This window comes from Coturnix japonica, chromosome 1 (assembly GCF_001577835.2).
Source record: "Coturnix japonica isolate 7356 chromosome 1, Coturnix japonica 2.1, whole genome shotgun sequence".
NCBI classification, from domain to species: Eukaryota; Metazoa; Chordata; class Aves; order Galliformes; family Phasianidae; genus Coturnix; species Coturnix japonica.
This window is the reverse complement of record NC_029516.1, coordinates 113,259,425-113,287,186: the sequence shown is the minus strand read 5'-3', so window position 1 is coordinate 113,287,186 and position 27,762 is coordinate 113,259,425. Positions and strand designations below refer to the sequence as shown.

The 27,762-nt window shown below is 35.6% G+C and overlaps 1 protein-coding gene across 1 annotated transcript in view; it reads right to left on the bottom strand.

The window, feature by feature from the left end:
- Positions 1–27,762, bottom strand: part of ANOS1 (anosmin 1) — a 119,736-nt gene that overhangs the window by 71,467 nt on the left and 20,507 nt on the right. The window contains 1 exon segment of the mRNA NM_001323185.1: positions 25,288–25,335. Coding sequence (NP_001310114.1) covers positions 25,288–25,335 — 48 coding nt within the window.

Here is a 27,762-nt window from a genome sequence, read left to right as displayed (position 1 = left end):
ACCCATATTTGTTTGAAGTCTCCAGTACAGGTTTCCACCATGGGACCAATTTACTGATATTTCTAAATGACACACCATTTTACAGACAGATTCTCTTTAGATCATTTGGTTATGTCAACACAGTACAGTCTAGAAACAGTGACTCCAAAACATTATATATATATATATATATATATATATATATATATATATATATATATATATATATATATAAAATAACAGAAGCAGACTAAACAGTGACATCTACTTCCTAAGATTACACAAGGAACACTTAACCAGCCAAGAATGTTTTCCATCTTCTCCCTTCACATAAATATGCTTGAGGGTCTGTATATCCTAAAGCTTTTCAGAACTTTTGTTTTGTTTTGGTTTGCGCTTTTCATTGTTGCTGCAATGTTGTTTGTTTTTTTATCTCCAATTATGCCAGCTCTTTATGAAAGCTTTATTCAACTGGATGAAGTTTATATACTATGTAAGACCTGTAATGGACTTTACCTTCAAGTGTGCTGCTTCTTATACAGCCACTCAAAAAAAAAGCATAACACAAATGATACCAAATCAGAACAGTGCTTTCCAACTCTTTTTTTTTTTTTTTTGGAAAATTTTGGGAAATTGCTTTTACAAAGAAAACAGTGAAGACTGAGAGGCACAAAGAAGCATTAGTCAAGATGCAGTTGACAAATGGTAACCTCCCTCTGGGCTGTTAACTAGTACAAGTGAGAGAAGTCAAGTCCCATTGCCCTTCATAATGATAGAGAGAGAACCTTGTGTGGAGATGGGCAGGTGAAATTCCATGAACAGCTTAAGCTGGTTCTATGGTTCTGTCTGGGCTGCCCATTCTGTTTGTTCGTTAAAATGCTCATTTAAAAAGATTTAAAAAGCTTCTCAATCAACATGAAGAAAACAAGCTAGAGGAGAGACAAATATTTCTTACCTCTCCTGAAACCAATATTTTGAGTGACAGAACAAATGCAAATGATCAGATCTTTATCAATCCATGAAAACCTTAAAACTGGAGCAGTTGAAGCTAGAGTACTGGCCAAAATAGAAATAAATTTAAAACAAACAAACAAACAAACAAACAAACAAAAAACTAATCAGAGAAAGAAAAAAGAGTTGCATTCTGAATTTATTATTGTAAGAATTAAGATTTTTTTAACTGAAAATAATAATCAGATAGAGCCAACAGGACTTCAAATCAAAGTCAACTAAAATCAATGATATCTTTACGTTTATTTCAGCAGGCTTTCAAAAGGACTGTAATTGCCTTAATTGAATCTTGAAAGATAACCTGTCATTGTATCATGTACATTATTAACAACAGATAGTTAGTTGAAAAATGAGACTGTTAAACAACAAAAGGTTCTTTTTTTGCTACTTATTTGCCATCTCTGTAGTTTAAACTAATGCATTTTTTTCTAAATATTCATTCATGTTTGTATTTTTCTCCAATAAAACTAAGACTTCCAAGTTTTACATTGTTTAAGTATATTTCTCTTTACTCAAAGTGTGAAGCAGCATGTCTTTAGAAGGAAAGTTACAATTATTTTACACAATTTCCTTCCAGTGAAACTCATTTTTCATTTATTAACAAGAAATTAAAAGATCGTTTTCAAAGTTGAGAACATTTTCAGTGCAATGTGAAAACATGGACAATTCAAAACCATGTTTACCAAACTCCAGTAATGTTGTAGCAATTAACTTCATGTGAAACTATTTACATTTTATTGCAAAAAGTTCTATAAAGCAGTGATTTTATAAATCTGTCCTAGTAATCCTGGACTATTGCCTGGAAAAAAAATAATAATAATCAAATAATTGCACAGGACTTCACAGCAAAATCTTCATAGCAACTTCATTAGCATAGCTCATAGGTGTTGTATTCACATATGTATAATAAAGAATTGTTCAAAGAAAATGTGTCCAGCTCAAACTGCAATTCCTAATTACTTAAGCAGATCCAAATTAGCATTCACAGCCTGCATTTCCTTAACAACAGGCTTTCAAGCTGAAAATAATTTGTAAGTCAAAAAGGATTTCAGTCAATAGATACTGAGCATGCAAAACATGTTTGGCACTTAAAAATCCCAAGATCTGTTGAAAACTTATCTTATGAGTTTATATTTTCTTGTTTCCTGTAATTTTTCAGTGAAACATTATAAAATGTACGCATGATTTGATATAAATTGGAATTATTCCCAGACATTCAGTTTAGACTAATATCTGATATTTAGTTTAGACTAATATCTGATTCTTAATATCTGATGAAATCTTAATCTATATTTACAATAGCTCTTTGACTCCAAATGATGTAGTGTCCTTATTGCTTAACAGGAAAATATGTCAAGAAAACAATCTGTTACCTAAATTTGAAACACACCAGCCTTCTCTTCAAAATGCTTGTCTGTACATATGCATCGATTATAAGTATAGTTGCTGCTATATATTTTTACTCCAGTAATAGATGCATTAAAATGAAACAAGGCTGAACTGTTGGTTAATTATACCACTGTGTTACATCTACTACTGAATGTGCAATTCTAATTAAATTTATGAAGATTTTATGGTAAATAGTAAATCATAATAAATAAAAATATCCAGTATTTTCCTATAATAAAAGTAGAAAAGCATATCTAGAACAGCTTATTTTTTTCCCTCTACTTTGTTGTCTTTGGAAGTCTGAACTACTTAGTCACAATATAATGGAAGTAATTTGTGGTATCAGTGTTTCTGTAGTGTTCCTGCAGAATGCAGAAGAAACTTCTGAAATAGTTCCTACAAGACTTAAGCTGTCATTGATCCCACTAAGTCTGTTACTGATTTGGGCAGTACATGCTTTCCTTTTATTTGCCTTGGAGCAGAGCAGAACAGAGTTATAGTCCTGTCAAGTCCCCTCTGACGGAAGAGACACTTAGCATGTTAGCCCTCACCTGAAATTCTCTCTCCTACTTTCCCCTCCAGCTTCATGCCCTCATCTGACACATCTGCAGTGTAGTGCTGCTACCTACCAACTTCTTCAACTGGATCTGGCCAGTTGGAAGAGTTTGCTAAAAAGATTTATGTGATGCAGGGAATATCATGTTTTAAGGAACCATGCTGCAACAAGAAAAAATGAATGTTTAGATATATACAAACTTTGACAAGAGTCTACATTCATACAGAAGAGCAATGATTGCACAGGGGGAAAACAACTCAGAAGAATGGATGAAGATTCTCTTCTGCACATTTCCCTGAAAAAGTAATTTGCCCTGAAAAGTGGTAGCACTTTGAATAAATTCCAGATGATGACAAAATAAACCCTCATATCAAAATTTCCCAGTATTATGTTTATGTGTTCTGGTGACACAAACAAGGAAGCTAGCATTCACGTCTCCTCTCCTTTCTTCCTTTCTATGGGACAAACATTCAGATGCTGTAATGCCAGGCCACCTGGGCAATGCCAACATTCTGTGTAATAACTTTTTGAACATTTCCAGAAAGACTAAACTGAGGCAAGTAAGATAGCTGAGAGTTAAATGGAAGCATAAGGAATGGCTAAATTACTACACAGGCCAATTATTTACTCAACATTTTCCTAAACTAAATGTTACCACAAAACATAAGTAAACAGTTAAGAGTTTGTCTTCCATGACTAACCACGTAGGTGCTCACTATGAGCAAAATAATAAATGTTTGTGACAGACCAGCATATATTAATAATGTTGAAATATTTCATCAGCCATTAGTACCTTTGGAGGACATAAATTTAAAACAATCTGCTAGAGCAGTTTCTGACATACAAGAAAAATTAAGCTGTTTCTCTGTTTATATGCGGTGCTGAGAGTAGAGAACCAAAACATGGCAGAATTGTTTCACACCTATCAACTTATCATGGTATCAGTTATCATACAAAAGAAATTAAAGACAATTCCACTGATACAAAATATAAGTGTAGCCAAAGGGAACACATACATTATGACACACTAATTATTCCAAAAATATCCCAACAAAGATTTCATTTTGGCAAAGTCATTTTTACTTTTATAGTTATGATAGCATAATCCTTTTACTGTTCAGCACAACCAGATGTAATCAACACATATTATAATAACTAGATCAACCAATGACAAGGGTTCATGATTTCAAAGACAGAAAATATAAACTGCAATTCTGATACGGTGTTATGTACTCTTATTTCTTCTCTTTCAGTGTTGATTTCCATAAAATCATCACACTTAGACGTGAGTTGGTACAAACAACCTCACAGAGACACTGGACAGCAAACAATGCCTGTATTCACTGAAATATTTCATTCTGTAAAGACGGCCATAGGAGACAAGTAAAATTTTCTTTTCAAACATCATTATGCTTTTCTTCCCAATAAGCCTTTCAATTATTTCATAAACCCATGTATGCAATCTCAAGCTTACAGAATGAAGTTATTTTTCAGTTTAACAGCAAACTGAGTGCTATCTATACACTTTCATAACCATGAAAAAACCCAAGGGAAGTAAACACAATTTCATTTTACAGATGGGAATGTTAGAGAAGAGAAAGGATAAAGAATTTGCCAAGAGTCCTTAAAGTATACCATCAACAAAATCATGTGTCTCAAGTCCAGCTAAATCAAAATCTTATTCTTACCTGAGTAATTTCATCCTTTTCTACCCCTAGATGACAGAGCAAGTCCCCCATGCTTTAAATATATTTTGCTGTGACATCTCTATATCCCATTTTTGTGCCACTTTTATACTAGAAAATATTGCACTTCATGATTTCCTCAAGCAAGTGGGTCCATAACTTTCTACAGTCAAAATGAGGCGAGCTCATAAAAAATACAAACCTGTTTGAAATGATGAAGGCTAGGTTATGCTCTCCAGAGCTGCAGAATGGGGATGTAGTAATTGCAAAGATACTGCTGAGAGGGACAAAGAGATAAAAATCTGGAGAATTTAATCTCTTCAATGGTACTATAAGAACCAAAAAAACCTGCAGGACACAAACCAGAATATGTAGCTCAGACTGAAGGAAACACACACATCAAGCCTTTGATTTGTGCTGATTAGAGTGATTTTATCCACAGAAGACATATTTTTTAATTTCTATAGTGAGATTCTAACTCCATCAAAATGACAAAGGAGAAATACAGTGTCAAAAATGTAGGTTAGCCGACAACTGCATCTTATTCTTCTGCTAATATGATCAGGGAAGACAAAGGCATATTGGAAAGCTGGAATCATCATAAATGAGACAGCTCCCTGGACAGAATCTAGAGAGCAAATTCAGCCTCCTGTTGTCTGCCAGCATTTAAGAACTAGTCACACAAAAATACATATATACTCATGTTTACACATTGTCATGGTTTTGTAATTTTTGCTATTGGTATTCCACATCATGACATCACATGGAGCCCAGAGAAGAAGAACTACACATCCCAGAGGACCTCACGATATGATATCATAGTTAGTAAAATAAGCTTTCCTCCTTAGATAGTTGCCACTGCTCTGTTTGTTTCCTTGAGCCCAGCTCCCATCTCCCTACCCCTCTCCCCTTTCCCTTCCCATTTTTTGGGGGCAAGGGGCCTACAGGCCTTGGTTGATACACACACATACAAAAATAAATATGCACAGCCTACTCAAAAATTTATGTTTCCTATTTATTTTCATGGAAACCTCAACCAATACAAAGAGCACAATAACACTACTTGATAGAGTAAATTCTCAGCTACAAAACACTACTTTTCAACATAGTTGCCACCATTAGCTATGCATTTTCACCAGCAATGAACAAGAACCTACATGCCACACTCTGCATCAGTGGAGGTTACTCACTGTTTTTGCACAGATGCTACAACAACACCATTACAAGAAAAATGTCACTCATGCAGTTCATCTTCCATTGGCACAAACAGATGTAAGTCAGAAGGCACAAATCTGGGCCATATAGTGGGTGTGGTAGGGCAGTCCCACAAACATTGGCAATGCGCTCCATGGTCCTCAGACTCATATGGGATCTGACATTACCATGTTGCTAGTGAAAGGTTGTCTTCTTCTCTGTCCTGGCTCTGAAATTTCAAAATTTCTGCTTCATCAGCATCGTGATGTAGCAATCAGAAGTGATGCTTTTTCTCAGTTCTGGAAATCCAGGAGGATCGTGGGTTTTAACCGTTAACTATGTGATCCAGGAAACTGTCAGATTCAGTGTCACATTGTTTCAATAGGTCCTGACAAACTTGCATACATTGTGTAAGCATTAGTGGGACCCACCCAGCACAAGTACTGTTATATTTCAATGTGGCTGCCATTGTTTCCAATTTGCTTAAGCCAATACTCAGCTTTGTTCTACATTCCTTGGTTGTAATCCAATGATTCATGCAGATGAGCTAAACAAGACTCTTCATTTCATTGCGTGACAGCTGTGCATGCCTGTCCAGAATGTGGCATGACACTGTTGCCAGTGCTGAAATTCACCACTCACCTCCTCACTGTACTCACATCCACTGTTTGCTCCCCAGAAACATTCAGCAAGCATCGATGAAAGTCAGTGGGTACAGTTTTTCCTTATGGAGGAATTTATTTCTATCCCTTTGCTTCAGATGCACTTCCACATCACATGCTGTTATGTGGCAACAACGTGTAATAAGGGGATATTGGTGGAAGGTTCCACCTCTACTTCCATAATACCATCATCTTCCTCCAACATTACTTCTGGAGCACCCTCATAGGTATGTATGTATAGACAAATACTCAATGCTTAGTAGAATTCACCAGAGTGATTCAGATCTTCAGGTATGAAGAGAATTCATGACATATCAAAAACCCGGAAGTCCAGGAGAAGGCTTATCAAGGCAGCTTTNACTCAAAAACATCTCTTGTGAAAGTAACCACCCACTTTTCAAATGAAGTAGCCAGAGATCTTACCCAGTTAGCAACTCATTAATCTGAAATATGGTTAAATAACAATGAGAAAGCCCGATCAACTGAAATTAAGGAGAAAAAAACAAGAGCACAGAGGATGCAGGTAAGTTACAAGATCTAAATGGGAGTTGAAAAGAGGTATTTAATTTTAAAACTCTCATCCAGTAATTTAGACCACCACGGCTTTCCACTCTGTTCAGTAAAAGAATGAATATAAACTTAAAAAGTAAACACACAAACAACAATTTAGTCCTCTTAGTTATTGACCCAATTGAAATACTAGCACAACTCTATTTGTTGACAATTATCACAACTCAGTGTGGCACAACTTTTTTTTTTTTTTTTTTTTTAATTCCTCTCATAATTATGAACAATACAAAAATTAAAAATTACAGAGCAGTGTTCCTCCTGTGAATAAAATCAGCTGCAAATATAAAGTGAAGAAATAAACACCAGTACTAGCTCCAATACTCCACAGCAACAAAGATGACTAAAAATTAAGCAGCGATACTTCCATGTAGTTCAAGAGACTACAAGCCTAAAATTAGCACACACCCTCCTCCAAGACATTTTATCTGTTCCTTAAAAAAAAATATCACAACAACCTGAATGTGAATTAAATGCTGCTGCTTTTTTCTTCCTTCTTTTAAACAAAATCTGCATTTCAAAGGAAAAAGACAATTTTATGTTGGATAATGAAGACAGTATTTGCCAGCTCTTCCCTTCTTTCTTCATGTTTCATATCTTCCCTTTTCATCTTTTTATCTTAAAGTACCTATTTCAGCTAGTAAGAAACTTCTTGTCCGAAGGATCATTAGAAACATTAGAAACAGTGCAGTGGTCAAATATTTACTTGCTATATTATACTTCATGATGACATCTATATCTGCATCCCACAACAAGCTTAAGTCAGCTCTGGATATCACCTAGTTCAGACTCATCTATTCAAAGCAGAGACCGCCAAAGTCTCTTTGCTCGGAATCTGTATCTATGTAGGAGAGAAGCATGCTGCTGTTTATTCATTCATAATACAGTAAGAGTCTCTGACTACATCAGAAAGCCATACAGCTATATGCACAATAGCTTTTTAAGAAACAAATTCATAGTCTGAAAAGTTTCCCATGATACAACTGATGACGGTACCACAATATAAAGAATATGGCAACTACCAATGCTGTAGTCCTGGTATTTTGGATAGACGTGATCCTTTTGTACAACAAACGGATGAGTTTACGGCAGTTACAGATGAATATTTAGTTTAGACATTTTCATAGTTCGTGGTCTACAGACTCTAGGAAGTTGGGCTGTAATCATCTGTAAAGATTTCTGCATCAACAAGCAAAAGCAAATCCTGAAGTTGCATAAGCTGTCATAAGTGGGGCACCACTGCTCAGCTTCAGAATTATACCCTCCTCCCAGTTCAGATGTGTTCCTTAACAACTGGCACATGGACATGAAAAAATAACACACATATTTCCTTGGGAACTGGAATTTGCCTGAAAGACATACTAGAAAGAAAGCAAGTACAAGTATCTCTAAGTTGAGGCCCAAGTGGAGATACTGATGATGGTTGATCAATTTTCTAGCTCTCACTGCACTATCCATATTAAATGCCTTATTAAAAATCTCACTCAAGACATGCTGATAGACATTATTATTTTGGAATACTTCATTATGTTCAAGAGCAAACATGGCCTTTTTAGGCATAAGCGTGGTAAAAATATATTCCATAAACAAAAACAAAAAACAACAAACAAACAAACAAACAAAAAACAACAGGGTGTTTCTCTCCCAAACTGTTCATCAAGCAAAAAAGAGAAAATGACAAAAAAGCTCTGAGGAACTTATGAGCTCACGAAGATGAACAGCTCCTCTTCACTATTTCAGAAGCCCAAAGATTTACAGCAGTCCCAAATTTTGACCCCTATGTTACCTCACAATTTTCTTAGGATGGCATAGTCTGTGTTCATTGAAACTCTAAAAGTAACTTTTCGTGAAGTAGCAAAACCAGGAACAGATACAGATGTAAAGTATTCAAAATGCACTAACAAGGCAAAACTTAAGAGTTCTCAAAGAAAAGTCCTTTCAACATTCTTTCCTTATGAAGGGAAGAAAGTCTGTACTTATCAGGAAGATAACGCTGAGGTGAGAAGATATGCATGACATCTGGAATCAGAAGGTGATTAATGTTTGTGCTTCTTTTCTCCCTTTTCGTGGCAACTTCCTCTAAAAAAGTCACAATCTTGTAAATGCTAGAAAAAGTCATTATACAGATCAAAACTAATTCACACAGTGGAAGAGTCAAAAGGCTTTTAAGCACCTAGCACTTTAAACAAGCAGTTTAAGCAAAGGGGATTTAAAAAGAAAGTAACATATTTGAGAACTATGCATTTCTACATAGGCAGGTGCTAGATTACATAGATACTGCAGCAGAAATAAAAACAAATGAAAATGTTCCCACTTTACTATGCATCAGTTTCTACCTTAATAATAATAATAATAATAATAATAATAATAATAATAATAATAATAATAATAATAATAATCTCAGTTATGTGAAAATACAGCAATGAAAATATCAATTACATATAAAAACTGTCATTGACAATGCAATGTTTTGTGAAAACCTCAGCCTTTAACCATTTCCAAAAAAACAAAAACAAAAGAAGAAATTGTGCGCTATTCTATCAGCTACCTACTGCAACTTACAAACAAAAAATCTCCTCCAGGCTGTAGCACGATTGCTAACTCTTCAGCTTGAATGAAGTAATTGCTAGGAAAAGACTGTGTCATTGCAGTGCCCTGACTTTCACTGGTTTTCTCAGGATACAAAGTAAGACAAGCAATGCTGGATTTGTCTTTTGGGAGGAATGACCAAGATCTCTGGATTCAGATTTCAGAAAAGCCTCCTGAGGCAGGTGACTGAATATCATTGCCAACATCAATTCATCTGCTTCAAAGAGAATAACTATTTTAAAATGCATATGGGTGTATAGGCATATAGAGTATTACCAGTCAACAAAAACAATTATTTCATAAGAGGTTACATGAATAGGTTCATTTAGAAACTGTTAAAACAAGGGGCATGTTCAGTATTTTCAGTAAATGTTGAGTATGATGGTATCAAAATAGATTCAGACAATTATCTTGAAAATATACCATAGTGTGGTATATGGAAAATATACCATATACTATCTTACATTATAAGATCTAGACAGGAAGTCTTGTATCTCACATGAAGTGTGACTAAGCGGATCAGGCTGCTATATATAAATTTGGAAGCACACATTTGCAGTCTTTCAATTTTCTTTCAAGCATATTTCCATCACATTTTTCCTATCTCACTCTCTATAAATCAAGCATCAGTGATGTACTAGTCTTCTTTCTGCAAGCAGAACATAACTAGAATAATCATTTTTCAAAATCAACCTTTTTGATACATTAAAGTGCATGTTAATGTTCTGCATTAAGGGGCCAAGAGAGGGAAGAAAGATCTTGTTAAATTACTTAAATTACTTGTTAAAACAGGCGGAAGAACACACCAGTTTCTGCAAAGAGGCACAGGTTAGAATTCTTCCTATTACATGTCGTGTAGAGTAGTTCTGCTGACAAACTGCATTACACAAGCATTAAGGCTTTACAGTTGGAAGATGAACATATGTGACACAGAATATACTTTGTGACATGATGTAAAAATTTCAGCTAGTGTGTTTATCACTACTGAGTTTGTCATATTTTAAAGCTTAAATTTATTATTACAAGATCTTCCTAAAATGGATTGTACATGACAAATGTTAGAATCCATGGTTTTACAAAATCATCTGTTCTCACTTACTCATTTTGTGTGCACATTTATACTACATGGAAGAAAGCAAATAATGCATATTAAAGTATACGTTGACTTAGTCTTCTTTTCATCTATCCCCCAGTCACCTATGAGATGTGAATACTAACTTAAACCTTATTTCTGAACATCTTCATGCTACTGGAAGACCTGTGTAAACACACATAGCAAGGCTGAACCTTTATATCTGCCCTACATATTTTACTAAGTTTTAGGAAGTTTACAAATCCATTCCTTTCAGAAAAACACCTTTTTGCCTGTAGCAGTCACATCGTTTAAACTACTTCTTCATGTCCTGAAGTGCGTAGACCACATTGCTAATGCCTGTACTTGTGCATATAAATCTCTAATCTGTCAATCTGGTTCCCCATGAATAGACTATTTAGGTTGGGCTTAAAGCAGTGGGAAGTCGACCTACACGAGAGAGTTCTCTTGTAAAATGACCGGAGGTCAGTGTTATTATCTCTGTAGGCTACCAATGGTGTATTTGTTCCACCCTATGTATGAGTCATTCATTTATAATAAGCTCCACTGCGCTTTGAAAGTACGGAGGGATGGATACAAAAGCTTATCTTCTGTCAATTGGCTGAGGCATAAGACTCAAAAAAGAGATGTCCTCAGTATTTAACTGTTCAACTAGAAGATGATTAACTTTGTTATAAATAAATGAGAGCTTACACCCAAACCTCAGTAAAATTATGCTACAATCACACTTTTATTCTGGCAGCCACTTTGTTAATATACTTCCCTCACCTTTGAAGTTCTCATTGTTTACAAATGCCTATTGAATATGTGTACTGTCAACAACACCTTCTCATTAAAAGCAAAAGTGGTTAGAAAAGCCATTTAAGCAATTTGATGAAAGTACAGCATAATTATCAAGATGCAGTTCTGTATCCCATGTTTATTTCTTATGCACAAAACTCTAAAATGATACAATTTAAATAGTACAAATAAAACAAGCTTGATTTTCAATTTGAAGTAAATTATGCACAGACTTAGGTTCACATTTTCCTGAGTCTAAGGAGTTAGAAGCAAAATCCTCCTACTGTTTGAAAATTTCTCTTTTATAGACTTCTTGGGGGAGTGAGAGAGGAAGATGAAAGGAAAACACAGTAAAAGAAAACAGTTAAGGAATTACTGCACTCACTGATATTTGTAAATGACTGCTAGATTCATGAAAAAAAACTATGCTTCTAATGAATGTATCTGTAAATGAATTTACACAGTAGTGTTACTCATACTAATTTATCAACCATAATATAAGTGTTATTTAAATGTTTTGCATGCTTTTCTTATCATACAATCTCAGAATCCCTTACACAATTCCATTGCTGCTATTTTTTCCTATCTTACTCCATGTCCCCGAGGCCTTTACTTAAAAGCCTTTCCACCTGTTCTCTTCATACAATGTGGCATTTTTAGATGGTAGACCATCAAACTAAAGAGAAGTTTGTTAAGGCTTTCTTAATACAAGAGACAAAGGTGTCAAGACAGATAAATTTCTGTGGTGTTGTCTTGAAAAGATACAGAACAATACAACTTGGCGGCTTGACAATTCTTTCAGGCTTTGTTTACTGTTCTTGCAGCATTCACAGTAAATGAGATCACCAATAAGACAAGGTCAGAATATCATGCTACCCAAATGCTGGGTAAAATATAGCACAGAGCATGCAAACAGAATGTCATATATCATTACAGAGGAGCTCACATTACTGTAGGCATACAGTACTACACATCAGTAGTACTTGGACTTAATGCAACACTTACCACTTTGACAGACCACACACAAAAAAAACCCCTACATATATAATTAAATAGGACAAATATTTTTTCTACTTTTAATAAAATTTTTTAGCCATAAAGAGAAAGTGTAGTCAGTGTTCTGAGATGCAAATGTAGACATTACAAAAACCTTTTTTTTACCCAAGTTTCTCAAACCTATTCATATCATTTCCAGGTTATATGCCTGCTTTCAAGTCAAGTATCCATTGTGGAGTCATTTGCAAAGCTGAAACAGTAGAACACAAACAAGAAGCAGAAAGGTCAAAACAGGCCTGACATCTTCACAGGCCTGACTTCTCAATGACAGATTTCTCAAAACATACTGTGCTTCTTGTTAAGCAAGTGTCACAAGTCTCTTTATTGTCTTCTTCAAAGGTGTTAAACAGCTCCATACTGTTTGATAACCTGTCATCACTCAACAAATGTTGGTAATAAAAAGAAAAAATGCACCAGCTTTCTATGACAGCACTATAAAATATATTCTAGAGCTTTCATTAAAATTCACTATTTGATAGAACAACAGTAAAAAAATACAGCGTTATTTCAGGTATTTCAGCCGTTCCCCAGGAAAACAAAAAAACAACAAAAAAACAACAAAAAAAAAAACAGTAAAAACTAAACTATAATGCCTTAGATGCCACTATGAACCAATGGATCAATGAAGCAAGTTTCTGTGCAAACTCAAAACACACTTGCCACACATGCATCTGTTCTAATTCCACTGATCCACGCTGAAAACCTTGACAACCTGGGGAAAGAACTGTTCAAATGATTATGATATAAGCTTTTTCCTTTTTGTGAACAACTCCACTTTCTGAATAGAAGTTAAATTTATATAAGAAGAAAACATGGCTCATTTCCTAACAAGGGGGAGATCGTGTAGGAAAAGATTAGATGTGCAAAAATCCTCTTCATACATGATCTGCCTGGCAGGGCAGGCGCCATCCCTGCCAGTTTTCTGTTAAGTTGAGAGCATGTCATCTGCCTACCCTACTGTACTGACCTTTCACTGCTCCTTCACGGCCATGCTGTCCTCTTACCATTACTTTTACAGAAAGTCTTAAATGTGTTGGTACGATCTGTCAAAAGTAGATGTTTAAGTGGCCACTAGGCAAGTTCCACACTTTGTAAATGCAGGACACACTTTAAATCAGTTTCACAGCTGACAATCTTCCTACCACTGAATCAGTAAAATTTCTGATTCATTCAATCTTGCTGTCTTTGTAATTAAAAACAATCTTTATGAATAGTGTTTGCAACTCTACTTTATTGTCATTGTCTCTGGAAATAAATAAATAAATAAATAGATAGATAAATAAAATTGAAGGGATGTCTTTAAAGAACAGCATATAGATATACTTGTTTCCTTACCGTAACCACTTCCAAATGTATTATAAAATGTACTTGCAGAGTGATGAACCTAGGAATAATGAGGACAAAGAAGCCTTTCTCTGAAGATGCCGATGACCTACTTCTTTGCCATTTAAAGAATTAAATTCATTCTGCAGTACATTAAAGTCCTTATTAAATCCAGGAAACATGAAAATCAGATGATTTTCTCAGTCAGATACTACACTGAATGAAGTAAATATTGTGATTTTATACAGCACTATTATCCTTTAAAAATATTTCCACATAATAGAACTGCACTAAGTTCTGTTTTCAGATTATTTAAAAATAAAAAGCAGAAAACAAGGCAAGAAATCAACAAACCAGTTATCTCCTTTGTTTTAAAACACTTGGTTTGTTATTCAAATATATAATTATCGATTATTTTTAAAATAGTCGGCTATGAAATGGAAAGATTTAATTGCTCTTTTGAAGAAAATGAGCAAATAAATGGATTTTTATTTTTCTCTATCATGGCCCCACCCTACCAAAAAATGTAATCACAATTATCATCGGAGTTATATATGATGACTCAAAGTGAAAGATGATTTTTAACGAGGAAAACTTGGAGTAGTAACAACTCTAAAGAAAGACTGCTAATATGCTAATAACTGCTAATATGCAGTTATCTTCAACTATAAATGATGGTAGGGAAGAACAGATTTTCAGTGTAAAACTGTTGGAGGATTATCTTTCTGAGACACCAGCAGTTCTTAAAAAAGTATTAGTTGAGCTGATGATCATTCAAGGTGGCTACGGCAGGTTTCCTAAGTTTGTCATTGATTTAAATTGTTACTAGTCAAATGTTATTGTCTCAGTGCTACTTTACAACTGTAGCTCCTAACTTAACAAATATCCCACCCATTCCCTTCATGCTCACAGTCCATTATTTCTGCCACACAGTGAACGAATAATGAGATCATCATATCACTAGATTCAAACAAAAATGAACAGCTGTACCCAGACTGATCTCTGCCTGCTGAGTCTGACCACACACCTGCCTGAGCACTCTCACCACCCAGAAAGCAAGCATCGTTAGTACTCCTCCTAACAACAGCAGCATGAACCAGACATGAATTTGGTACTTTATATGGTACTTTGAGGCCAAACTGGAAAAATTACAGAGAGCAATGTATCACAATCCACTTGCTGATGAAGTCTGATTTGAATGGACATAAGTTGTAAGCAATGACAAAGTAGAAAGTCTATGCAATACCTTGGTTTCTAGCCATGTTTATTAGGGCTAGCAGAGTATTTTGATTAATGTAGAATAAATATTTTTCTATCCCAAAGAAGGTCAAAATATAGCTAGTTACTATATAGCTAAAGGTTTAACATTGACAAACAAGTTGTAGATATTTCATTCCTAATATGAAACTGCTTTAAAAATAGTTTCTGAATTCCCGAATCTGGAAAATTTCTATTATCCTCAAATGATGTAGTTCAAATCCCAAGTGCTTTAATTGAATTTTCCTTTCTTGCTCATGCCTGGATTCATTGCAGATATTTAATATGTTTTAGATATATTCAAATATATATAGTTCTATAACAATAACATTGTCTCTTTGAGAGGAAAACATAGACATCTGTTTTCTTTATTTTTCTGTAAACTCTTTGCATGTATTTGGTGGAATCCAGAAATGTTACATATAATAGCAAGTACAGCATATTCTGGAGAAAAGACCCTTGTTCAAAATTTCTTGTTTTATACTTCAGAGAAAAAAATCCCTTTCCAGAACTCATTACACAAATCCTTCATTTCTAACGACAAACTGAGAAAAACCTTTCTCAAAAAGCATATCCCTTTTATGCCAACTTGCACCAGCAACAAAACAGTACTAAGATGAATAGTTAGCCTTCTCTTCTTCCATTTCCATACAGCACATCCTGATGGTATTCCTTCATGAGCAATTCCATATATTGAAAATGAGCCCAAAATATTTCTTCACTTTTCCCATGAACATTAAGTACATTTAGCAATATTCTAGAAATATGAATATGATTTTCCCCTTTTGTAATTCTTCACTTTGTATGAAGTGAGGACGCAAACCAATTTTAAATTACAGTGCACAACATAGCCTCCAATTTCAGAAATATATGTGACTACAGAAAAGATACAATATTGGTAAATAGGCTTGAGTATTCTCCTGTGTCTACTTTCTGTCAGTATCTTACTTTTGGTGATTTCTGCCTGGTACATTTCTACGCTGCCTCTGTATAAACAAAAATTTTCAGGCTATTGAAATAATTAAAAATATTTGATTTGATTAAAATCATAATGTATGTAGTTTGTAGAGTAAGCACGATTCTTATGAAAAAACTGGCAAAGAAGGGTTACCTTTCTGATCCATTAACCTAAGAGTATACCCCAAACTGATTTTATGCAAAATCTCCAATGAAAATCAGAAAGGAGATCTGCTTAAACTTATTGGCAAAAACAGTTCTTTGACACCATACTCCCTTAGAAACATTTGTTTTTGCTGAACATAGAGAGTTATTCTAAGATACAGATGGTGTTAAACAGCAATTAACTCTTTAAAGCCTGATTAAATATCACACCGAGTATATGAAACTTGCAAGTTCTTTTTCTGGAAGGACAATGCTTCTGTGCTCAGGCTGCTCTTCAATTCTTTCCAGGTACTAAAAAATGGAAAATAGCCACAGCTCCTACTTCTAGCTCAATGCACTCTTTACTACTCAATCTAAGTGAAGAGAAAAGCGGCTCTTACCTCCTTAACTATGCACCTCTCAGCACAGCATCCTCAACCTAAACACATTTTTCTATCTCCTTCAGTATCACAATAATGGAGAAAACTCCAAGTCACTTGAAAAAGTACAGTCTTGCCTTATGTTTGTTTAAAGTCATTATTTCTTACCCCAGTGGACTTACAACAAGGGTATTGTCAACTCCTTTTAATAGCAAGTGTTAGATAGAGACTTGCATGGTTTTCAAGCTCTATCCCTTTACAGTGGCTTGAATGTATTTTACTACTACATTACAAGGTCACTGTAAGTAAATTTTATCTTTGTCACTTAACTAGAGCTATAATTGATCTAACTCTGCAGTTGTCTCCTACAAGAGGAGAAAAGGATCATACACTCAAACAGATTATTACAGCCTGTTTTGCACGAGGAATTAATTAGGTTAATGAAATGTACTTTAATACGACAAAATTAAGATTCTGATCTCAACTGCAAAGTTATAAATTTTGCACAGATTCTCTGATTTATATGAGCTATTAAAATTCCGGAGTTGCATTCATGCAGCTGAGCTTAGGGAACTAAAAATGTGTTTGAGAAATCATAACCTCAAATACACTTGTATGTTATATATTTACCTCTGCATTTTGGCTGCAAAATTACTGAAAGATGAGGAAAAAATATGTACAATGTTACAGCAACCTGAATGGTGAAAGACCTGGGAAAACTCTAAAAGATTTAAAAGTTTAATTATTTTGTTTATTTTAAAGCATATTTACCACTAATGTGTTAGCGCCTGTAGTACTGTCTGTCTTTCCTATCTGACCAGTGCTTCTCCAGTGATGACTGGTCATCTGCAATATGTTACTTAATCAACTGCTTGCTAGATGGCATAGATTTACAGTTGATTAAGCTGCATAGCTCAGCTGCTATTTCAAAAGTTTCTAGGAAGGGATTATTTTTGTGCTCAAATACTTCTAAATAAAGGGTTCTGCAGTCTCAATATCCCTGGATTCTGAACAGTGTTCACTGAAGCAGACAAAGCTAAGTTAAAGAAGCATTTAGTGCTTCAGAATGCCAGCCTCAATAAATATCTGTCATGCATGTGTGTGTGTGTGCGTGCCCATGCACACATTTCTCTCCTTAGCTGTAGAGCATTTTTGTATATATTGTAGAGTACGCAGACTAAGGCCTAAAGCCAACATTTGCATTTTGCATTTTGAGACTGGAGATGAGGCTCCTGTGCTATTATCCTCAAAGCCAGTGCTAGTACAGTTCAGCCACTAATGACAATTTTGTGTCCTTTCTCCATGAAAGAGGGCTACTTAATCTTTTGCTGGCTATGCACATCATTGACTCATTTTTCTCAGTATTCAGTAGTTCAAATTTCAAACAGCACAGTGATCAGACTTGCTTACTTTTGCTAGCAAGTGGACCAGATACAACCAGCCAGAAAAGGAAGATCCTAAACAGGCATTCTTTTCTATATATCTATGAGGAAGATCAATAACAAATTCCAAATGAATGAAAAAATGCTGCACAGGGAGATACAACAAATAAAATCAATTCCTTTTTAACTATCATAAGGGTTCTGACAGTGGTGATTAATTTTTAAAAGCAGAAAAAATGAGAAGAATGTACTTCTAGCTGTTTTTTATAGAGACAGAAAGTTATCAGTAGAACCATCCAAAATGAAGACTACCATAATACCTTCCAGGAGCCCCAAAGATCTATTCTTCAAGTCAGAAAAGATTCAAGTTGAACAAACAAGTAACCAAAACTAGTGTCTAGGAAAGAACCCTTTCTGTTTCACACTACCACTCAAAACAAGTAATAGGGATTAAGTAAATTATTTCAATAGCAATTTATTCTAAACCTGCAAGTTTACTTTTCTAGTTGGTAACACAGTAGAAGAGTGGAATTATGATCTTGACTGCAACTATGAAGAGTATGAACTTTCTTTATTTCCTTTTATTTCAATATCCCATATTCTACTACACCTGCTTTTTTGATACTAAAAAAAAAAATAAAACTTGCTATTTACAAGTATAGAGCAATATATCAGAAGATTACAAAGCATTGTAAATATTGTATGTATTTTAACTCTGTTAATTTCTCAAGGCACATAGAGAACAAAAAGATTCTTGCCATCACTGCACTAATGCTTTTGTATAAGCACTGAATCACAAAGCTTTCTTCTACTTCTTCACACAAAAACATCCAGAAACTTCAGTCAACTCTTAGCTACTTCAGCTCTAATCATCTAATCACTATTGCTCTTCCAAACCCCTCTACCTTTCTGTAGAAGAATGCACTAAAAAATCAGAAATGCAAGCAGTATTACATCTGCCTTCTTATCTCATATATGCTTGGGATTATCTTATTTATTTAGCAAACCAACAATGTGAGCAATTCTTCTAAACTCTGACTCTATTAAATAGTTTTACCTTATCTTTAAGTAGATGAAAGAAAAATAGCAGATTAAGAAAGAAATTTTATTCCTCCTTTATTTCTTTCTTTTTCAAATAAAAATTAAAACATCAATTACCTCATCCTCAGGGCTAGCACTTAAATCATGATAATTTACAATAGAAGAATCGCTATTCCTCCTAATTATTACAAAGTTATCCCTATGTTGCTGTAGCATTCTCGTGTAAATAAGAGTGGCTCAACTACTTTCCAGCAGAGATGTAAGTTTCCAGGCTAAAAAAACTGGAATGTTCCAGCTATTTCAGGCTAATGATCTCTCAAATGCACACTAATATGTTTGATAAAAGTCTCTCAGCATGTGTGCACAGAATGCTTACCATAAGAATGACAGTACTATGGGCAGGGCAAATCACTGACACCATTTCAGACTGAGTTTGATGCTGGAGGCACAAATTAAAACTGTGAGCTTTCATTTCAGTGGGCTTTGACAGATGGAAGAGTGCATCAAATCTCTAATTGTTTAAACCATTAACTCATCTTTCCACCTGCATTATCTTTCAAAAGAGCTCGGCTGGAAACCTGGAAGAATTGTTCACAGACTGAATTCAGTAGTGTGTCCTATTCTCAAATGAAATCAAGGTTGGTTTTTTTTGAACAAGTATGTTAAATTTGGCTGCAGTGTTTGTAAACTTATTAATCTTTACTTTCACATTTTCCTCTCAGCCCTGAAAACTCAAAATAGCCTTTCAGCCTTCCTGAAGAATCAATCAATCAGGGACCAGTGCCTTGACTGCTGGGAACAAGAAAGTTCTATCACAATTCACAGTGCATTATGATGATCTCCATTTATCTCGTCCTTGAAAATGCCACTGCACATGCAGTTCTAAATTATGCCTGCTGGTCTTTTGACTTTCAGTTGCTTAAAAACTTGTGTAAGGAACTGTAAAATATATATATATTATATATATATAAAATATATATATATGTATATATGTATGTATATGCCTTTCCAAGGCATTCTGGCCTCTTTAGAATAAAACGCATTTTTCACAAAACAAGAACAAATGTAGAACACTTTGTCATTTCATGTTACTCTCACCAGTGTTTGACTCACTGTTTTAATGGGGAAGCATTTATAACCTGCTCCGCACTTCCAAGTACTTGAAAAGTAAATAGTGTCTGTATTACGGAGCTTACAGACTGGCAAGGATAGAACATGAGCAGTAACTCTATGTGCTGCATTCAGTTTAGCAAGACTCAATAAAACAACAGAAGGTAGTGGGATTTAAGGAAGGATCTTTGAGAATGATGACTGCCAGGAGTCATTCTAGGCTTAGAAAGCATAAGCAGAAAAGAAGAAAGGGGCCATGAATATAATTAAAGGACTGGAGCATCTGCCATATGCAAAGAGGCTGTGAGCCGCGACTGTTCAATCTGGAGAAGCAAATGCCTGGAGGGAACTTACCTTATTGGGGTGAATAAGAAAATATAGTCAGATTCTTCCAGTAGTTCCCACTAATCAGACCAGAGGCAATGGGCACAAGTTTAAAAACAAACAAACAAAAACAAACAAAACACACAAACAAACAGAAAACTGGAAATACATTCTGGACATAAGAAAAAAGAATGGACAAACACTGAAACAAACCAATGTGGAGGTCTATATTTGTGGAAATACTCAATGCCCAACTGGACATAGCCCTAAACTGTGATTCTGTGTGATTCTGTGATTCTGTAAACAACTTGCTCTAGTTGACCCTTCATGAGCCAAGAGGTTGCACTAGCAGCTCTTAAGCCCTTCCAACCTAATCTATTCAGTGATACTTCCATAGATCTGTAAGAAATGAGTAGATGGGGGTACAGAATATAGACCATAGTAGAGAGGAGGCATAAAGCTATGTAAAGATTTTCAGAGGATGAGTGGAAGAAATACAAAGTTTCAAGTAAAACTTATGTAAAGATTTGAAGGTTAAATTTTATAGCAAGTATGAAGTCAGTGTGGGAGCTCAACACACAGCAGTTTATTGTTAATGTACAAAAAGAGCAAGCCTCTAGTGCAACACTGCTTTCCTTGAAGGATTTGAGTTGACTTAGAATTTTGTTCTATTTCAGACACTCATGACAAACCTGACTACTGCACAAAGGTCAAGAATACAGTCTTCATGTTTACCTCACATTTGAAGTAGGAGACAACTAAGAAAGCCCACAGTTTTCCACTGAGCCCCCTGTAAGCCAAGATGGAGGAGTGTGTGATGGCAGTGGATACTAACTGCTGTTACCAAAATAGACAATTTATTTTGTGATCCCATAATAAACCTAATTATAATATATAGGTTGTTCTGAAAGTAATGCCTCCTACAACAGATATTAAGAGAACAATAACTGTTTGGTAGAGCAAATTCTCAATCACAAAACAGTACTTTTCAACACTGTCACCACCATTAGCTATGCTTTTTCACCATCGATGAACAATAGCCTGCATGTGGAACTTGTAAATACCTACACCAGCGGAAGTGAACCAGTGTTGTCACCACTGCTGAAACACACCACCCATCACCTCACAGTCTTCATATCCACTGTTTGGTCTCCAGAAATACTCAGCAAGCATCACTGGATGTCAGTAGGTGTCCTTTTTTTTTTTTTTCTTCATGAAGAATTTCAGTTCCACATCTTTGCTTCATCCACACTTCCACAAAGATGCCATTCTGTCAGACCATCCCTCTGCTGCCATCTATCACATGTCAACAAAATGAAATGGAATACTGGTGGGAAGCTTAAGCCAGTACTGCAGTACCACCAATATCCACCTCTGTCATAGTGGGTCAATGTTACAAAATAGGAGGCATTACTTTTGGAGCAACCCTTGTATGTTATTTATGATATAATAAATTCACCACCTAATTTTAAAACAGTATATGCATTCAAGAGCTTCTCTGAGCTTTACTTTGTAAAACAGACCACTAGAGAGATCATCTTAAAATACTTATAAAATCACTGGTGCGTACTTTGATGTTCACAGTCACACTTTTGTGATTTGCTTCATTAACATAACAAAACTAGTACTGTGAACTATATAGGTTGCAATCTACAACCATTCCTGTGAGAGCAACATCTATTTTACATGGTTAGATTTGCATCTATTTGAAAATTAGTTGCTCTGGAAAGTATTCATCTTCTAACTAACAGCTGTTGGCTATATTTGTACTAGATGGCAACAGTGTAATTGTTTGAATTAACTTCAGAGGTACTTCACTAACAAAATGAACAAAAAAAAATTTTTCAAAGAAAAAAGAGATCTTCTATGGAAAACTTCTACTACAGAAGTGTCCTTATATATAAAGAATATAGATTTTCATGAGGAAAAAAAATAATAATAATTGGCATTGTATGCAAGTATTCCAAGTTCTATGTTCAAAACCGTGTCCACAAAATTACCACAGATTTCAGTGTAGGACTAGTTCTCGGAGAACAGTGCAGAAGGGTATGCACCAGCTTTTGTCAATTCAGGTCTAGGAAAACTGAATCCAAAAGGTGTTTCCAATGAGGAGAAAACAAATGCAAAAGCTCTATAGTGAATGCTTCACAACAGTATTTTCTTTTTCTAACAGGAATAGCTGCATACTTATGGGAAATCTATAAACTTCACAAGAAATAAGGAGAACATAAAGTGATATGATTGTAAAGTATGTAACATAATTTAAAACTTAGAGTCATTACATTTTCTGTTATAAAATAATACTAACGTTTAGCATTCATTCACCTGATTTTAAGAGACTAATACAATCAAAGTAATCTTCAAACTCATAATACCTCATATCTATTTTATGTGGACTCATAATCATGGAACAGATCCTTCTGGAAGACATGCCAAAGCACACAAGGGACAAACGTGTGATCCAAGACAGTTAGCATGGCTTCACAAAGGGCAGATCATGCCTGATCAATCTGGTGATTTTCTATGATGAAATGGCAGCATCAGTGGACAAAGGGAAGGAGAGTGGTTAGGCCCTGGAACAGGCTGCCCAGGGAGGTTGTGGATGCCCCATCCTTGAAGGTGTTCAAGACCAGGTTGGACAGGATCCTGGGCAACCTGATCTAGTAAAGGTGTATGTTTAATGGCCCTGCTAGGCAGGGGGGTTGGAACTAAATGATCCTTGAGGTCCCTTCCAACCCAGGTCATTCTGTGATTCTGTGAAAGGGAAGACAACTGATGTCATCTACTTGGACTTCTGCAAGGCCTTTGACATGGTCCACCACTACATCCTTATCTCTAAATTGGAGAAACATGGATTTGAAGGGTGGATAAGGAATTAATTGGAAGGTAGACTGTTCCCCTCTTCTATGCCCTTGTGAAGCCCAAGTAGTACATCCAAGTCTGAGGCATCCAAGAGGGTCCAGAGGAGGACCACAGAGATGATCAGTAGGCTGGAGCACCTCTCTATAATATAGGCTGAAGGAATTGGTCATGTTCAGCCTGGAAAAGAGAAGGCTGCAGGGAGACCTCATTACAGTTTTCCAGTATTTAAAGAGAGATTCCAAACATAAGGGAAAACAATATTCTTGCATGTGTAGATAGTGAAAGAACAAGGGGGAGTGGTTTTAAACTAAAGGAGGGGAGGTTTAGACTGGATGACAAGGCAGAGTTTTTTTTACTGAGAGAGTGGTGAGATGATGAAACAGGCTGCCCAAAGAGGTTGTGGATGCCCCATTCTTTGGAGGTGTTTAAGACCAGATTGGGGGTTTAGGACCAGGGTTTAGGCCCCAGGTTTAGGACCAGGGGCCCTAGGCAGCCTGGCCCAGTACGTGACCTAGTGGTTGGTCGCCCTGCCTGTGGAAGGGGAGCTGGAACTTGATGGTCCTTGAGGTCTCTTCTAAACTAAGCCATTCTAAGATTCTATGAACTTCAGATTGATTCAGAAAGATGTTTAGATAACCTCTTTCTTGCTTTAAAAGATGGGCTTTTCCCGTATGACTCATTCTTTGCTAAGCAGACACAAACCATTCTAAAATCTTTCCGACTGGATACTATAGCAGCTTTGATAAGTGAATTAGAAAAGTACAACAGGATCACTGCAGTACCACACAAGACCATCACACCCTCCTTTAAAAGCAATTTATTTATGACAAATCCCTTTTTCTCAAGAATGATAACATTCCATTTCAAAAATTCAACACATAGCAGTGTGACAAAACTAATCTTTTCCCCTCTCTTCTTTCACTGATATGTGACACATATTTTTTAATACCAATGACAGTGTTCAATTTTGTTTTTATCTTCTTGTAGCAGTACAGTCAATAACAGCTCATTTCCAATCTCATACACTTCAATGGAAACAAAATTCTCTCTTTAGTGAACCAACAATCTCTTCTTAAATGTAAAGAAACTGTTACATGTAAAAAATCAAGGTCAGTGCTTACATAAAGAAAACAGTACAGAATGATGCTACTGTTTTAATCCAATTTGTGCTATAACCTTCACAGAATAAATTGAAGATAAAATGCCCATATTATTATAGAAATACATTTCAGATTAGGTAAGAATACTGGAGAAAACTCTTCACCATTATCAAGTAAACTTCCAGGCCATTGAAAAGATGCATCTCTTGTTACATTTATGAACAAACAGTGCCTGGAATGTCTAATTCCACTCTTACCATCGAAGCTCCCACATCACTGCTGTTTCTGTTCAGATACCATGATAATATTTTTACACAGTCAGTTGACTGTTAGCTCACCTACTCTCTAAGCTTGCCAAATCAAGATGTTAAGATTGCACAGGGCATCAGTGACCTGTTTCAAGAATCATTTCAAAGAAAATTCAGTGTCGTGGAAAAAATTAAATACTTGAATAAAGAGTTGAATGTTGGCATACATTGGCACAATTCAGTGAATTTTTTCAAGTGACTGACAGTTTCACTGTGCATGTGCAAAAATAGTGAAACTTTCTGATACAGCAAATTCCAGACAGCATAAAGTTTGTTGATAACCACAATCACTTATCAACCAATTGTTGTTTGTTTGTTTTTCTTCCCAGCTAAGAGTTATATTGGTTTACCTATGCTCAATATTTATCCTCAGGCATAATTCCTTTGTCCTGAAAAAGTAGTCCATTTGGGTTTAATTTTTTAACATTTTATTATGGATTGTGGTTTCCAAATGAAAGATGAAAATTACTTAACTTACACACAACGTGGAAAGCAACCATATATCTTCATAAATAGGACGTGGAAGAAAATAACATACCTTTGAACACTGTTTGTGATTCTGGCACCAAGCAAGTGACCCATTGTTCTGAAACACAAATAAAAAAAGGTAATTAGGCTACAAACTGGTGTTTCAGCCATGTAAGATAAATTAGTTGCATCTACATTTTTAACACTAAAGGTATCTTGCATCAGATGAGAAGTCATTAATATAGATTTGGATCAGACACACTGGGAAGCCCAGGAATCAAAACAAAGCATCTATTTTTCCTGTTATTCTTGTACCTTAAGCACCACATTTCTATATATCTTTTTTTTTTTTTTCATATGAGTTCTAAAGCTAGAAATTTCTATTACTGTATTACTTAAGGGGCTCTGGGAATAATAAATGTAAAGATATATCTACTGTTTTCCACTTCTAAGCTCATTTAAGAGCAATTTCAAAATTCTAGTTCATACAATTTAATTTCAATATTTTATGAATATTTGTTTAGTTTTATATCCCAGCAGTTTACTATGCAACCATTATTTGATTTTAGGATACCTCTTTTTTTCTGACTTTACCATAGAATTTAGCTAAAACTGAGATTTGTTAACATAAGAGTTAGCTGTGAGCAACATGTCAGGTCCAACCCCTTCAGAAAGAGAGACGTACATAGAAGAAATAAAACTTTAGAACAGCCATAAATAACACACACTAGTGGGAATACTTTGGTATTATCCTCAATACCATATGAGGATTTATTATCTCCACTTACAGATCTAGCCAACAGTAATGTTAAAACAATATTTTATGTGCTGCTTCCAATTTATCCTCCCTTTCTTCTTCATATAAAATGTGACAGAGGTAGCTGATTGCAATAACAGATTAGTAGTAGCTCACCACTTTATTTCAGTTATGCTACTGCTTTCCACTGAACTAGAAAAAGCACTCCTAGTTTTTGAATTACATCTGTTACTAGAGACAATAAATGTCCAGATGCATGGCTCTCCTTATTCATAATGTATAATGTCTAGAAACGTTTTCATTTCTCCACTAAAAACTATTATTACTTGAATTCAAAAACCCTGTTTAACAACCTTAATTTCACACAAACTAACATATGAATGATTTTTCACTGTACAAGGTAAACGTGAGTTCTACAGGCTTGCTTGGAACCAGAGGGTATGAGAGGAAGCAAGAACACTCTTCACTCTCCATCTTAGAAAACAGATAACACAAGTTACAAAAACATTCACTTATGTATTTATTTTTCCTGTTTCTAATCCAGTATACCTGGTAGAAAGTCTAATTTCCAAGAGTCAGAAATCTTGTATTTTACCTAGAGCATTTTGCATCCCAAAAATCCTTAGTTTCCTCACTCAGCCATGGATCATCTTGCACATGCCTTAACATAACTCCAGGAAGATCTGCTCCATGATTTTCCCAGGCACTGATATGAGCATCGCTGGCCTGTAGTTCCCTGGGTCTTCCTTTCTCACTTTCTTAAAAATGAGAGTGATATTTCCCTTCCAGTCATCAGAGAATTTCCCTGACAGTCATGACTATTCAAATATGAGGGCAAGTGGCTTGGTAACCATTATCAGCCAGTTTCTTCAGGATCCTGGGGTGCACGTCATCCAGCCTCCTAGACTTGTACACAGTCAGCTTCATGAAGTAGTTTCTGACTTGCTCTGCCCTTACAATGGGAAGGATTTTACTCTAATTTACTCTAATTAGAGGGATTTGCCTCTAATTTTAACCTTCCTGATCAACCTGATCATGCCTGTTTCTTAAAGGCAGTTCCTTGCAATCTACACACTTTTTAACATAGAGGGTAACTTCCACGTCCCTCCTGCCTTGCCTATCCCTTCTAAAAAACTTGTAGCTCTCAACTGTAGTATTCCCATTGCATAATTTATCCCACCAATTTTATGCAAAAGCAATGAAATCACAGTTTTCTAACTTTCCAACTAGTCCTCCTTCTTTCCCACGCTGCATGAATTGGCTTAGAGGCACTTCATCTGGGTTACTGGCCTCATTATCCTCTTGGAGGAGTCCTCCCAGATTCCTCTGTGGCAAATTTGAGGCTTTCCTCTGCTGTTGCCTAAAGTGACAGTGCTCCTCAGCCCCTTTCTGCCATTTAGAAGTACATCCCCTCCCCCGTCAAACCGTTTAAAGCTCTGATGATCAGCCAGGCTTCCTACTCCTTATATTCTTGCCCCTCCTGGTCAGTTGCATCCCATCAGATATGCTCAGTCGCTTGAAGGTCCATTCAAGATCACAGTACCTGAAATCCTGAGCACAACATCATCTATGCAGTCATTCATTTAACTGGTCTCTTCCTTCTACCTGCCCCCAACCACAAGGACTGAGAACACCACCTGTCCTCCCAATACTTTCAATATCATGCCAAGGGAAAGTAAGCCTTTTTAAATATTTTGTCATTTCCTGATTGCAGCCTACAGTGACTCTGCTTGAAAGAGCTGGTGTAGAGAGTAGACCTTTAGCTTTATTGCACCCAGTAACCTCTTT